The 13,736-nt window shown below is 35.4% G+C and overlaps 1 protein-coding gene across 1 annotated transcript in view; it reads right to left on the bottom strand.

Moving 5' to 3' along the window:
- The window catches only part of LOC103758800 (formin), a 126,553-nt gene that overhangs the window by 102,290 nt on the left and 10,527 nt on the right, over positions 1 to 13,736 (bottom strand). The window contains exon 3 of the mRNA XM_008925092.2: positions 5,886 to 5,947. Within this exon, the coding sequence (XP_008923340.2) occupies positions 5,886 to 5,947 (62 nt within the window). The remainder of the gene's footprint in view (positions 1 to 5,885; positions 5,948 to 13,736) is intronic.

Here is a 13,736-nt window from a genome sequence, read left to right as displayed (position 1 = left end):
TGAAAAGGTCATCACAAAGGTAAAGGTTTATTACTTTATAAAAACATAAATGTTTTTATGTCTTTTTGGTCTCAGTACAAAAATAAATAATTTTTAAATTATCAGATCATTTTGACTGGTCTGTGACTTTCCCTTTCACATTCCTTTTTCTTCCACATTTTTCAACATTTTCTGGGTCTCTTTGAGGCACTGGTCTTTAATTTCAATTTATGATATGAAATTGTTTTCAAAGTTAACAAGTTCTTCTGTGAAAAGGAAATTACTTTCTAGCCACTTCTACATTTCAGCTCTTGGAACCTTCACAAAAAAGCAAAAATGCAAACATTACCAAGGAGGCCACAGAGGTCACTATGAACACCTCATGATACATTCTTCTCTAAATGAGGCCAGCTTGTTTTTTCATAATGTCATGGGCAGTTTTACACCAGCTGCATTACCATTCACTATTTCTTAAGTATGTTCATAACTGTGTTAGATGTAACCATAAAGGTATTTCTTTCTAAAATTTGTCATAAGATACTTTGAGATACATAGAAATATTATTTTATTATATAATGTTTATCCCATCATTTTTAAGTTATCTATAGTTATTATTTCTTACAGTATATTATATGACATGCATCATGTAATATTATTATTATAAAAACCTGTGATTAATAGCTAAAGATGCTATTATTCTCAGTTAGGAAATATGTAAAAGATATAGTGAGTTGGTGGAAGCCTAACAACCTGTATCGGAGAAAAAGACTCATGCACAGCGTACAGGGTTATAGAATAGCTTAGGACTTTGATTCCATCTTCCAAAAGCAGTGTTAAACTTCCATGGAACTGAAGATGAAGGGACATTTGGTACCCTTGTGCTAAAGGGAACAAGGAGATACTAGGGAAAAAACTTAAATTTTTACTCACTTTATGAAATAAACTTAGAGAAAAAAAAGTATGCTGCACCCCTGTGCAGCTATGTGTTGGGTTAAATATTAAGCACTGCAATCAGAATATTGCCTTCAACTACATTCCCTTCTTTCAGAAGTCAGTAGTCTATTTACATTATTTTGATTTAATGTTAAATCGTTCTCATTTTCTGAGTTGGTTATTAGACACTAAAGACTTGGTTCTGTAGGGAAAATACTATGAAGGTGATTACTTATCTATTGAGCAACTTCAATTCTAGCTCCATAACGTGCAAGTTAATTTCTGACCTAAAACTAAGACTGTGTCAGATACACAAACAGTGGGCAGGATGTCACCAACACACATACTCTCACAGTTTAGAAGTATGAAATTTGCACATGTACAGAGAAACTGTGACATCTTTTGGGAACTGCTTCTGAAACACTTAGCTGACATCTAGCGGCACAAGCAGGAAAAGCAAAACATTTAACATTGGAGAACAGAAGTAGTTTCATATCTTAAAAATATATTATTTATTTTTTTGTAAATTTTTAAAGAAAAATTCAAGAAATCCTTTGAATGCAGCAACTACATTACCCTTTCTAAACATTATCTCATGTGGATGATTCAGTTGAATTATATACATTAACTAAACCTTTAAGTTATGAGTTATGCAGATTCTTAATGCAATATGAGACGGTAGAGATTCATCAATAATTGACTTGGTGTAATACATGTTGTAAACTTAATTAGTATGCATATTACATGACTAAAATTGATTTCAAGTGACATCAAAAAAAGGAAGAACACTTCCAAGTTTTGGTGATAACACAAAGATGGCAAAATCCTCCCTATCCAGTGATTGTACATCCTTCAGGACTTCTACATTCACTGCAATTTCACTGTCTTAAAGATTCAGCATGAGCCTCTACAAACTAGTGATATGGGTAAAGCTCTAGTTGCACTCTGGATATTCCATATGAAGTTTATAAGAAATGAACACAGTGATAACAAATCCTAAAAAATAAAATCCATTAGGAATTATCATTCACACACTCAAGAAAGAAAATAACTACAAAAAGAAACAGTACAAAGATATAGGACACTTCTTATTACTAAACTTTAGTTAGTGAATTATCTCTCACTTAAAAGCCACTACATATATTTAACCCAAGCATTTCCAATAACTGGGGTATCTACCATTTTTCTGTTATACCCTAAAGAATAAAATGCAACAAGTTTTTACATGAAATCACAACACAATTCTCCTTCTCTATTATATGTTCCCATACGAAATTTTATAATGTAAAGTTCCATACTTCACATTATACAATATTGTACACCAGTATATGGTAATGAATATTTTTTTATATTGAAATAATTCCTTCCCTTCCTTCAAATAATGAAAAGCTACAAGAAAGACAGTATACAGAAAAAGTTTAGTCTTCTCTAATGCATTCCATTCCAGTGCAAATGCTGGTGACATAAAGAATGAACTTTGCTGTTATAGCCTTGCCAAGCTGGTGAACAGGGCTTTAGACTGAAGTTGTTGGGAGAGGGGAACCTCAAATCATCCCACATGTACCAGTTTGATGTCCAGAGCTTGGAGAGGGGTCACAGTTCAGCAGAAGAGCACCTTAAGAGCAGCACAAAGGAATTCCAGCCACTCCAGCCAGCAAGTCAGCTTCACTGGAGGCCCAACTTAAATGACTCTACAGGTAGCATGGGAAATGAACAAGAGTTCAGAGACATGTGCACATCTGCAGGGCATTGCATCTTATCAGCATCTTGGATATGTGCTAGGATGACCCCTATGACTGCAGTGTTGGGAATGGAAGGATACAGGCTCTTAGGAAGAACAGGAAGGATTTCAGGAGAGCAGACTTTGACCTCTTCAGAAACCTGCCTGGTAGAGTACCATGGGATAAAGCTCTGGAGGGAAGTGGGGCAGAGGAAAGTGGGTCAATATTCAAGGATCTCCTCCTTCAACCTCAGAAGTGATGCATCCCAACAAAGTCGAGCAAAAATGTCAGGAGTCTTGTGTGAATGAACAAGGAGCTCCTGGACAAACTCAAATACAAATTGGAAGCCTACCAAGGGTGGCTCCTACAGAGCTTACTTGGACAATTCCTGTAAAGGAACTGTCCAAGCCAACAGGGATCTGGTAAGGAAAGATAAAGCCCTGATAGAATTAAATCTGGCCACAGTCATCAGAGGCAACAAGAAAAGCTTCTATAGGTACATCGGTGATAAAAGAAAGAAGACTAGGGAAAATGTGGGCCCTCTCTGGGAAGAAACAGGAGACTTGGTTACCTGGGATATGGAGAAGGCTGAAGTCCTCAACAACTCTTGCTTTGGAACACCAGCAAGTGTTCCAGCCACAATGCCCAAAATTGCAGAAGGCAAAGGCAGGAACTGGGAGAATGAAGAACCGCCTGCTGTAGGAGAAGATCAGGTTTGAGGCCATCTAAGCAACCTGACAGTGCACAAGTCCATGGGACCTGATGAGATGCATCTGCAGATCCTGAGGGAACTGGCAGAGGAAGTGGCTATATTTAAGTAGTCACAACAGTCCGGTGAAGTTTCCACGGACTGGAAAAAGGGAAACATAACACATTTTTAAAAAGGAAAAAAAAAAAGACCCAGGGAACTACAGGCCAATCAGTCTCACATCTGTGCCTGGCAAGATTATGGAAAATAATAGTTTTCCTCCTGGATACAGTGATGAGGAAGGGGCATGAAGGCAGTGGAAGTAGAAGCAACAAGGAAGAGACAATGAAGACACTCAGAACTGCCAAAAGAAAACCCCAATCAAAACAAAAAGCGCCCTACAGGAAGAAGACATTACTCTTTCAGTCAGCATTTCTTCTATATATTTTCTAAGCACCCACTGCTGGTCACTGCTGGGGACAGGATATTCAACTGGTCTTTGGTACAGGAAGTTTTTATGTCTATCTGTATTGTAGAATGAAAGATCACTTTGTATCTCAGGAATGATCAATCTTACAAACTTACAAACACAGTGCACAGTCTCCATTAACTTATGAGTAACTCCAAAATGTAAATTAAAAAATCTGTTAGAATTATGTCTCATATACAATAAACACAGGTATTCTTTCTCTTAATAAATTATTTTTCTGATCATCATGATGCAGACCTTTCGCTTCACTGCCGTTACCTGAAGGCCTACAAAACATTTATATCACCTCTTGTAATTTGCCTTTGAAACTACACAGTGTAGTTTCCAACATAAAATAATTGCCAAATAACTGAAATATAAGAAGATGAACATGATCTGTAGGACATAGCTGCTAAAACTCCATAAATTTTCTACTAATCATGGACAGCAGATATTTGCATGTTATCTCTTTTCTAATTGTATTTACATACATATATAGAATGGTGAGATTTTATGGTGTTGAATGTTACACTGGGATTTCACACTTCTGGAAACAACCCAGTCACAATTTCTGTACTACTAAACAAGACAATATATAAACACAATTATCAATAAGACATGATATTTGAGAAAAAAATCAAATAACCCAGATAAAGTGAATATTTATGTCATTCAAAGGTATGAGCAGCAAATCACAGTACCTACTTCTCCTCCTGTGTTTTTCAAATGTACTTTTATGGAAGACAAAATACTCAAGAGGAACATTATTTTCATGAAAGGTGTCATCGGAGAGATGTGTGATTTTTCATGGATGCCTACCAATACCCGTCTCTTCTGCTGCTACTATTTCCAGGGTTGGTGGAGAAGCACGCAGTTTACTCTCTCACTGAGACTATGTATTCTATGAAATATCCTCTCAAAATTAATAAATCACCCTTGGATCCATCCACTGTTCTTGTGTGGGAAAGTAACACTCTTCTTTTTAACAGTTATTACTGATAATATTTATTGTATGTTACTGCTGTATTTAGTGCTAGCTTGCATTTCCCTGTGCTGAATTTTAAGAGATGCTGCACACTCCACAAGCTGCTATCTTATTCCACACCTGCCTACTCAAAGACCTCACTGAGCTTTCTCAACTTCATAGGTTTTACGTCCATTAGGTCCTGGCCCTTGTGCAGGCACAAAGACATAAACGCTATGTAATACAAATACTGTACTTGTGCTAGTCTGATGATTACTTTACATGATCTGCTGACATAGGCACTGTATCAGTGTGCTCAATTATCAGAATCTCTGTGTTTTTAAATGTTTGTTTTCCATTCTATTTGCCTTAATGATGACAAAGGAAATACAGAATGTTTTGTAACTGATGACCTGTATACTAAGGATTTAGCATATGGACCTGTATTAGAACACTGTGCAGCTATGCTCAAGAATATATTATAACTGGTGAGAAAAGGAAGGTGCTATATATTTTAAACCAGGGGTGTTCATTGAATTCACTTATACTGCCATCTAAGTTCCTGCTTTTATGATAAAAACGTTTCCTTTTAATATTTCACTTTGCTTAGCACAGTCAATCATGCCAAAGGAAACTGAGTTTTAACACTAAGTTGTGTTATTTCTGATTTTGACAATTAGTTGGTCGAGTTTACACTTTAAAAAAGGAAACATCAGTACAGAGTGCTCAATGCAAAACCTCAGAGAGTCTCACAATTGCTTATTTTTCATTCTAAAATTACAGAAAACTGTTTCTACAGAACTATGTTTCACTGAGAAAGATCGAGTAGTTAAATGCCAGTACCAATGTAGAAGTACTGCACGGCTGAGTTAGAGGGAAGAATTTAGGAGCACAGCAATAAGGAAAACTATAAACAGAAAACATGTAAAACTGCTTTTTCCCATCATATATGAGTGTTTGTATAGATTTTATAGATTAAGATCAATTTTACCTGAGTTGGCAGTCAACTGAAAACAACTTCTAGAAAGAAACAATTAATTCTTAACATTTGATGGAAAGTATGTTTGCACTACTTAAATCTGTAAAATGCACCAGAGTTGCGGAAAGAAAAAAATCATTACAAAAGCATACCTTTAATGTTTCAATTTCTTCTTTGTGTTCCCTCTTTAAATGCAAAATGGCAGCTTGGTACTCTGTAAAAATAAAAAGTACATTCGAGTCAGAAAACAATGTGCCATCTTCAGCATAGTATATTTCATACAACACTACTGAGTCCAGAAGGCAGATGTAGGCTCTCAAATAAATGACCTTTTACAGCGGTGATGAAAAAGAAAATCTGAACACAGTAATTAGCATTTTTTTCTATGACCACATGACCAGATTTTCCATGGTGTTTCTGAGAGAAGAGGATAAAGAAAAGAGGTCTTCCATGCTGAGAGGGGAAAACTGTGGGAAGATATGGCAGACTGGAATAACAACAAAAACTTTAGTTTGGTTGAGTTCTGCAGATAAATGTAGAACTGATAGAATATTATGACATACACATGAATGCACCCCCCCCAAATGATAAAATAACATGCATTAAATATAACAATTTAAATGGAACTGTGAACATACAATCACTATACACAGTCAAACTGGATAAAATAGCAATCACAAATGCAAATGAAGACCTGAAAAGGTACCCAACAGCAAGAGATACAAAGAATTCTTTGTCTAAATTCTATCAGATTAAGATTAATTACAGAGTATAAGTATCTTCACAGGATACTGTGAATAGGATACAGGATAGCTCTTCCATTTAGTGAGAATATAACAAAATCCAAAGGTATTATAATTAAAAGCATGAAACTTAAAGCCAGAAAAATTCAAATCAGCAGTGGAAAAATGAGAAGGCTGGGCATTGATTCTGCAGGTTTAGTGATGGCTGTAATGTTAAGATGTAGATTCACCAAATGGATCTCTAGAACCTGGGTCTCATGCTATGGCTCCCCTCAATCCAAACATTTGGCCAGATGAAGAAAAATACGTACTTTTTATATACTGGTGTAATGGTTTGAGAGAAGCCTGTCTTCTGTAACACATTGGTCCAGAAACTACAGCCCTCCTAAACAAGCAACTGGAGTTCATTCTTAGATGATCAAAGTCCCACTTCTATCTGCTTCCAAATTAAAAATTCAGAAGTGTATTTCCAGTTCCCTGGCTTGGCTTCTGCCTCCTCAACTAAAAGAGGAATTAAATCCTAACTTAAACAAGGATTAAAAATAGTCCAAAGAATTTAAATTTTACTGTCAATGTTCTCTAACACTAAGGAGTTTGTACGGTTTATTCAGCAGCAGAACATTAAAGTATCAAAGCATGGACCAAAGTACCAGGGCAGTAAAATATTCCAATGCTTAGGTGCTTTTTCTTTTTTCATTTTTTTTCCCTTTTTTTCTCTTCAGAGCACATGAAGGAAAGAGGAAAGAAAAGATAACCTCATCATCACCCTGAAATCTGCATGACATCAAAGCTTTTAATGTAAACCTACTTTTTTCAAACACAGGTGAAGCTATGTGCAAGCAGTTGAATTGATATACAAAGTCAGAAGGAAAAAGGATTGATATTTTACAAGGTACGAAATAAAAACCTTGGGTGATTCCAGTTAGTAACAGTATCTATCTAAACTTCTCCTTCATCTCTAACAGGCCTCTACTTAGACCTTTCCAGCAAGAGAAAATTGCCTGACCGCTCTGCTGGAATCACAACCAGTTAGGTCTACAAACTTTTAAATTTTCTGCTGTTAATTCCTTTGACTGGTTGATATTCCCTCTGGACATGGGCTCTGCATATCCATTCACCTAAACAGGACTTAACAAACTGTTGCCTCAGGTCCCCAGAAAAAGTTATGACCCTTCTGTCACCTCAGCTGCTTAAGCACTCAGTTTGCAGGGCATGAACCTCACGAACATCCTGACTTGAAGTTTAGCTCTTCAAGGTCACATGATAACTGAAGCAAACAACAGGCTTTGAAAATGCTGCTAACAATCAGTTCTTAGTTTGGCTAACAGAAGGATACAACTCTATCTTAACAAAAGGTCAACTTTCTGTGTAGGATTGCCACATGCTTAAAATTCTTTGGGATTTGGGTGACTCATAATTCACATATGCTGACATAGAGCTGCACTAGCACCAGAAGCAGATTTTTCACGTCTACCCATTCCCAGCCTTCTGTTGCTGACTTTTATTTTGGCACAAATGTTTGTGCAGTCAGAGAAAGATGGAAGAACCCCCACGAATGAAATCTAACATAGCATAAAGTTAAGAAATCTTTTAAATATTAAGTGTATGTCATTTTTGTGACAGGCATTTTGCAAGATACCACCATTTAAAGGTATTTAATTTAGCACATGTTTTTCATTACTTCTAGCTGAAAGCTCTGAAAATAAGTTCTAGAGATTGTTTTGTTTAAATTTTGTTCTAAAGCAGATGTAAGGTACAGAATAGCAATTCTTTTATTGTTTACTTATGCCTTAAAAATATGCTTATAAAGTACTAGATTATAAGAATTAATACTCCTAATTAATTACTTAAAACACTGCTACTTAAAACAGTGCATCATAAATTGACATACTGTAACATATTTGATAGATTATCTACTATGATATAAACTGACATACTAGAGCATAAGCTTCTTTTCGTTCTTTTTACCATTATATTCTTTTTAACTAGAAGACAGTATCTACTGGATTGAAGCTCACACCCAGCAAAGTACCCTTTTAATTCTTCTCAAGTAAACATTTATTTTTCTGTGCAAGACATTATAATGAAAAAGAAATCTCACTCTGGTTTATAGTTTTGCATTATATAAAGTAACTCATGTCCACTCCTTTTCTATGTTTTGTGAAGTCACCTTTCTTTAGTAGAATTCTACATGGATAGTTAACTTCTTAAGAAAATATCCTGCACACAGAGATGGCAATTTGAATCACTAAAACAGTAAAGAATCTGACTAGAAAGAATAATTGAATTCCAATAACTCCAAAAGTCTGTTAATATATTGGCAACAGAATAATAAAGTTTATGCAATGGTGTTGGGATGCTGCTTAGACCGGTAAAATCACAGCAGCAAAGTAAACAATAAGGACATGTTAACAGAAGATGTCTGTATTTGGAATAAAATATAGGTCAGGCTTTATAAACTACTGAGTTCTCAAATTCCATTTAACTCACAAAAAAAGATTCACGAAGATTATAGCACAATCCAGAAATACCAACATATCGATGAGTGATTTGTATAGGTTAAAAATTAACAACACCACAGCTTAATAGATCTGATATGGCTCTGTGTGTAGCCAGCCTGATTCATACATAATCACTGTAACTCATCCAGCCTTATTAAAGACACATGAATATATGTGGACAGCTCTCAGATCCAGATGAGATACAAGTTTCCAACTGAACTGTATAACCTCTCACTTCCTTGTGCTCCCTCCTGTCTTACTTTCTAAGAAATATCCATGAAGCTGTAACAAACATGACTGGACTCCCATTACAAAACTTCAAAGGAAATAAGAGGGCTTCAAACTCCTTTGGATTTATTTCTTCTAATATGATGTCCACTTGCATCATTATCTAAATGGTATTATATGGTAGAATTAAGGACTAATTTGTTCTTCAGTGACATAATGCATCAAGAGTTTATTCTGATCATAAGGTTTGTTTATAAGTCTTGTAAGACTAACTCAACTACGAAAAAGGATCAAGAAAAAAAACCCAAACACCAAATCTTAATCCTTACAAAGTTTTAAGTCAGCAGATTGCTATTCTGTAATTCTATGAAAAGCATAAAACCAGGAAACTACTTAATGAATAAATATACACAGAAAAATACTAATGTTTTGAAACATGCCTTATTCAGCTAATGTCAGTTACTTCAGCAAGCAACTGCAGAAGTGACAAGTTATTTTAGAAAAAACAAGAATTCTATCAAAAAATTCTTTTTAAAAATGGTTCCAACTCAGCCTCATTTAGTTATTACACATTTTGACAATAATTCCTCATCCCTGGCAGCACTCAAGGCCAGGTTAGATGGGACACTGAGCAACCTGGTCTACTGGGAGGTGTCCCTGCCTACAGCAGGGGAGTTGGGACTAAATGAACTTCAAGATCCCTTCCAACCCAAATCATTCTATGATTCTGTAATTCCATTATTCAAAAGAGCTGCTTAAAAGGAGCTTCCAAGTCATGACAGTTCAAAATATGTTTCTTAGGCTTCCCTTGAAATCCACCAACAGCCAAGGCTTTGTGTGTCCTGTTCTTGGTGAATACAAAACTGAGCAAAAAAACACAGAAAGATGCAGCAGGGGCTATAACTGAAATAAACTTTCAAAAATCAGGTTAATACAGTTCATGCTTTTTCTTAAAGCTCAATTAAATCTCCTTTTCCTTCAAAAGACATCTGTACTGATTCATTACTGGGAGGTGTCCCTGCCCATGGTAGGGGGGATTGGGACTGGATGATCTTTAAGGTCCATTCCAACCCCTTAACATTCTGTGATTTTATGATTACTAATGGCATTATCAGTTACTATCTAATTAGCCCTCCCGCGGTTTTTAGTGAGATTTTACTGTATTTTTTGGCAGTCTTAAATGTGCTCCTGTTTTGAATAAGGATCAGTGTATGACCAACTACATCAGAGTTATGGAAAAGTAAAAAGCTATCATCAATTTAATTCTTTCAAACTGACTAGTATTACACTACTAAACAGTGCAAATTTATTTCTCGTACAAAGAGCTTCTGTTCCTGCTATTTATATTCAATGTTTATTCAAATCAATAAAACTATATTGCCACAATATTTCTCATCATTTATTAATTTGCTTCACCTTGTTTTTTTCCTTAAATTCAGCAATTTACCTCAGTTGTATGTAGCATACACCTCAGAATGAAGGACCACAGCCCACCCACTCAGAAAGAACTTCACTAGCTCAATTTTCACTATGGTCTTTGCTTCAAAGATTTTCAGAATAAACACTGCCAGATTATAACAAGTCTAATTATTAGGCAAATTAGATTAGCTCTAAAATTGGTTACATCTACCTGGAGTCTGCTCCAGGTAGACAAGATAAATGAGCGGGGGAAAAAGAGGAAGAGAAAGTAATACACCAGTTCTCAATTGTGATCTTCTTCTAATCAGACTTCAAATCTTAACTTTGTAAAATTTTACACTCAGCACTGTGAAATGGATCTGAAAGTCAACCTAAATTCCACTCACTTTAGTGGGATGGCAGACACTGAAACTGAAGTAACATAAGCTAGAATTCTTAAAACAGTTCCTGATGTATTATGGAACTTCTGTAGTTTTTATCAAATTTTTAGTTCTAAACAATGAACTAAACATGTATAGCAGACTCTGCACTTACCACTTCTACTCCACCAAGGAAAAGTAAATACTACCTTCATGGCAACAAAAGAGACCAAAGACTAGATACAGATGGACAACATTGTACATACACTGTTCCACCCACCTGGTGGTCCCTCCTTGTAAACGTTTAGGTGAGCTAGAGACAAAAGCATAAGTAAGATTGTATTTAAGCTTCACATAGGGAATGTATATTTTACAGTCCTGAATTACATATGCTAGGAGGGAGCCTGGCGGACCGCATGCTTTTTATTCATTACTACAAACATATAACTCAGTCGCTATTTTCAGCTCCTGCTTACATAATTTTGTCTTGCAAAAAATTATCAACTGCTTGTGAACTGCCTAATTTCTGAAGTGCTGCTAGACATTAGCACTGTCTATCAAACCAAATCAAAATCAAATAGCAAGTACTTAAAAAAATTCCTACCATGTAAAAAAGCCCATGGACATTCCTTGGGCCACATGCAGTAATACTACGAAAACAAACTTGCAAATATTTCTTTAAAGCTCTCAGCTTGACATATACACAGAATTGCATATTACACACTGCAGAATGATGAAAAAATTTATTTTGTTCATTCCTCAAGATTTTCAATTGGAAATAACAACCATGTTTACTCATTATTGTATTCTCATGCTATTTGTTAAGGCAAGGAGACCAAAGCAGATCAGAAAGCTTAGACTCTTCTGAGAGATTCATTCCACACAATCTGATTAGAAGACAGAAGCTTGGGGTAGGAACACTTCCAAGAATTCCCTGTTTTGCTTTTTGTTTCCAAAACATGCATTTTTTAAAAAAAAGTTACAAACTGTACAATAACAGTGAAAGACATTGCTCACATATATGACAGATGACAAATGCCACCACGTGGTAGATATAAAACATATAAAATATTCTTAATGATAAATAAAGTATGAGGTATGCTTTGCTATTTTGCAAACAAAATAACACTACAGCATGCACGCTTTTCATTAATGCATAGAAAATCAAACATGAAACAAAATGCTGATGTCTTGGACAACCTATGTAATTTATGGAAATGCTGAATATATGTTCAGTTTTATCATCACACAGAATTTGTCTGAAAACAGAGCAGCAACAATGTTTATAAACAGACACAATACATGCTCATGAAAATCTTTGCTGTCATATTGAGCAAGTTGCACTGTTCATGACCCTTTCTAAAAGAAAAGGTACAAACATTCACTGGTAAATCTGGTGACCCGAAAAAATTCAAGCTACATCCCTGGGAATACTGAATGTAGAGGGTCACAATGTTTTGAATGGAAATTTTCATTTTCAAAACTGTTGTGAAAAGCAAGTATACACATTCAAATATTATGCAGTATTATTCTAGTTGTGCTCAAAACTGTGCTGTGCAAGAATTTCCTTTTCTTCTCTGGTAATAAAACAACTTAACTACTTGAATAATTTTAAATAAAATCTTATATGAAAACCTTTCCCACAGAAATCTCCATAACTTACACTTCAAATAGATGGGTTACTCCTCAAACTTTACATAAGCAATTTAGTAACCTTCTCTGCCATGACCTCAAAACTTCAAGTAGAAAGCAGAAGCTTTGAAGTTAAATGACCTATATAGCCACTTCTGGTCAGGACCTCATTTTTGTAAAAAGCCTTATATATTAAAGTCGGTATGTGGAAACATGCAAAATAATGTTAAGACAATTTAAAAGTAATTAGAGAACAAAAGCTGGAAAACTTGAGTGCAATCTACCTCTCTTGAGATGTACCTCACCCTGTAGCATAAAGGAAATCATAAACTTATAATTGAGCCGATTCATTAAATTTCATAATAGTGAGAGTTCCTTAATGTTTTCTTCCAGTATGGTAACCCTTGGTCCCATCATTTTCAATATTCTCTTTTCCTGTAAGTCTTTGTTTCCTCCTCCATTATTTCCCCATGTCGTTCTCATCTTTAACCACCAGGTGTCAGAAAGGAATCTACTCACCACAGCTACATCTTCTTTATTACTTTTTATTTAGATGCATTGATTGGACCTTCCAGGCTTTTTCATGCTGCAGTCATAAACAGCAGCAAATTTTCTTCCAATAAACATAGACATGAGCAACTTTTAAAACATGTAATTTGTTCATTCCTGGAATGGTCTTTATAAAGCATATCTGCATTTAAAAATCCTTTTATAAGTAGTAAAATAAAATTTATTTATGCTCGAAGAAATTCACAGAATTACCTACTTTTTAGGGATAGGGGATTGGCTAAAACAGTACTGCATGTAGTTTTAATATATGATTCTAATCCTTATTCCCCCACTCCACTCCATCTACTCCTATCTGTCCTCCTTTCTTTACTTCCCACTGAACCTGAACTCTTTTCTTTTACAGCCCCATAATTCATCATATGTAAGGATGTCAATTCTGTAGACTGGGAAATGAGCAGACATCTTCAATTTTGGGGAGGGGGGGGTTCTTGTTTGTTTGGTTTTTGTTTTACTTTTAAGAGAAGGAAGAACCCTCCAAACCTAAAATTTCAAATATTTTCAGCACCTTTAAGATTCTGGTACAATGAAAATATGGTAGACGTGAGGAAGGG

The sequence above is a fragment of the Manacus vitellinus genome, unplaced genomic scaffold (assembly GCF_001715985.3).
Source record: "Manacus vitellinus isolate BGI_N305 unplaced genomic scaffold, ASM171598v3 scaffold_6_pilon, whole genome shotgun sequence".
In the NCBI taxonomy this organism is placed as follows: Eukaryota; Metazoa; Chordata; class Aves; order Passeriformes; family Pipridae; genus Manacus; species Manacus vitellinus.
The sequence above is the reverse complement of the archived record's forward strand: the minus strand, read 5'-3'. Positions and strand labels throughout refer to the sequence as shown.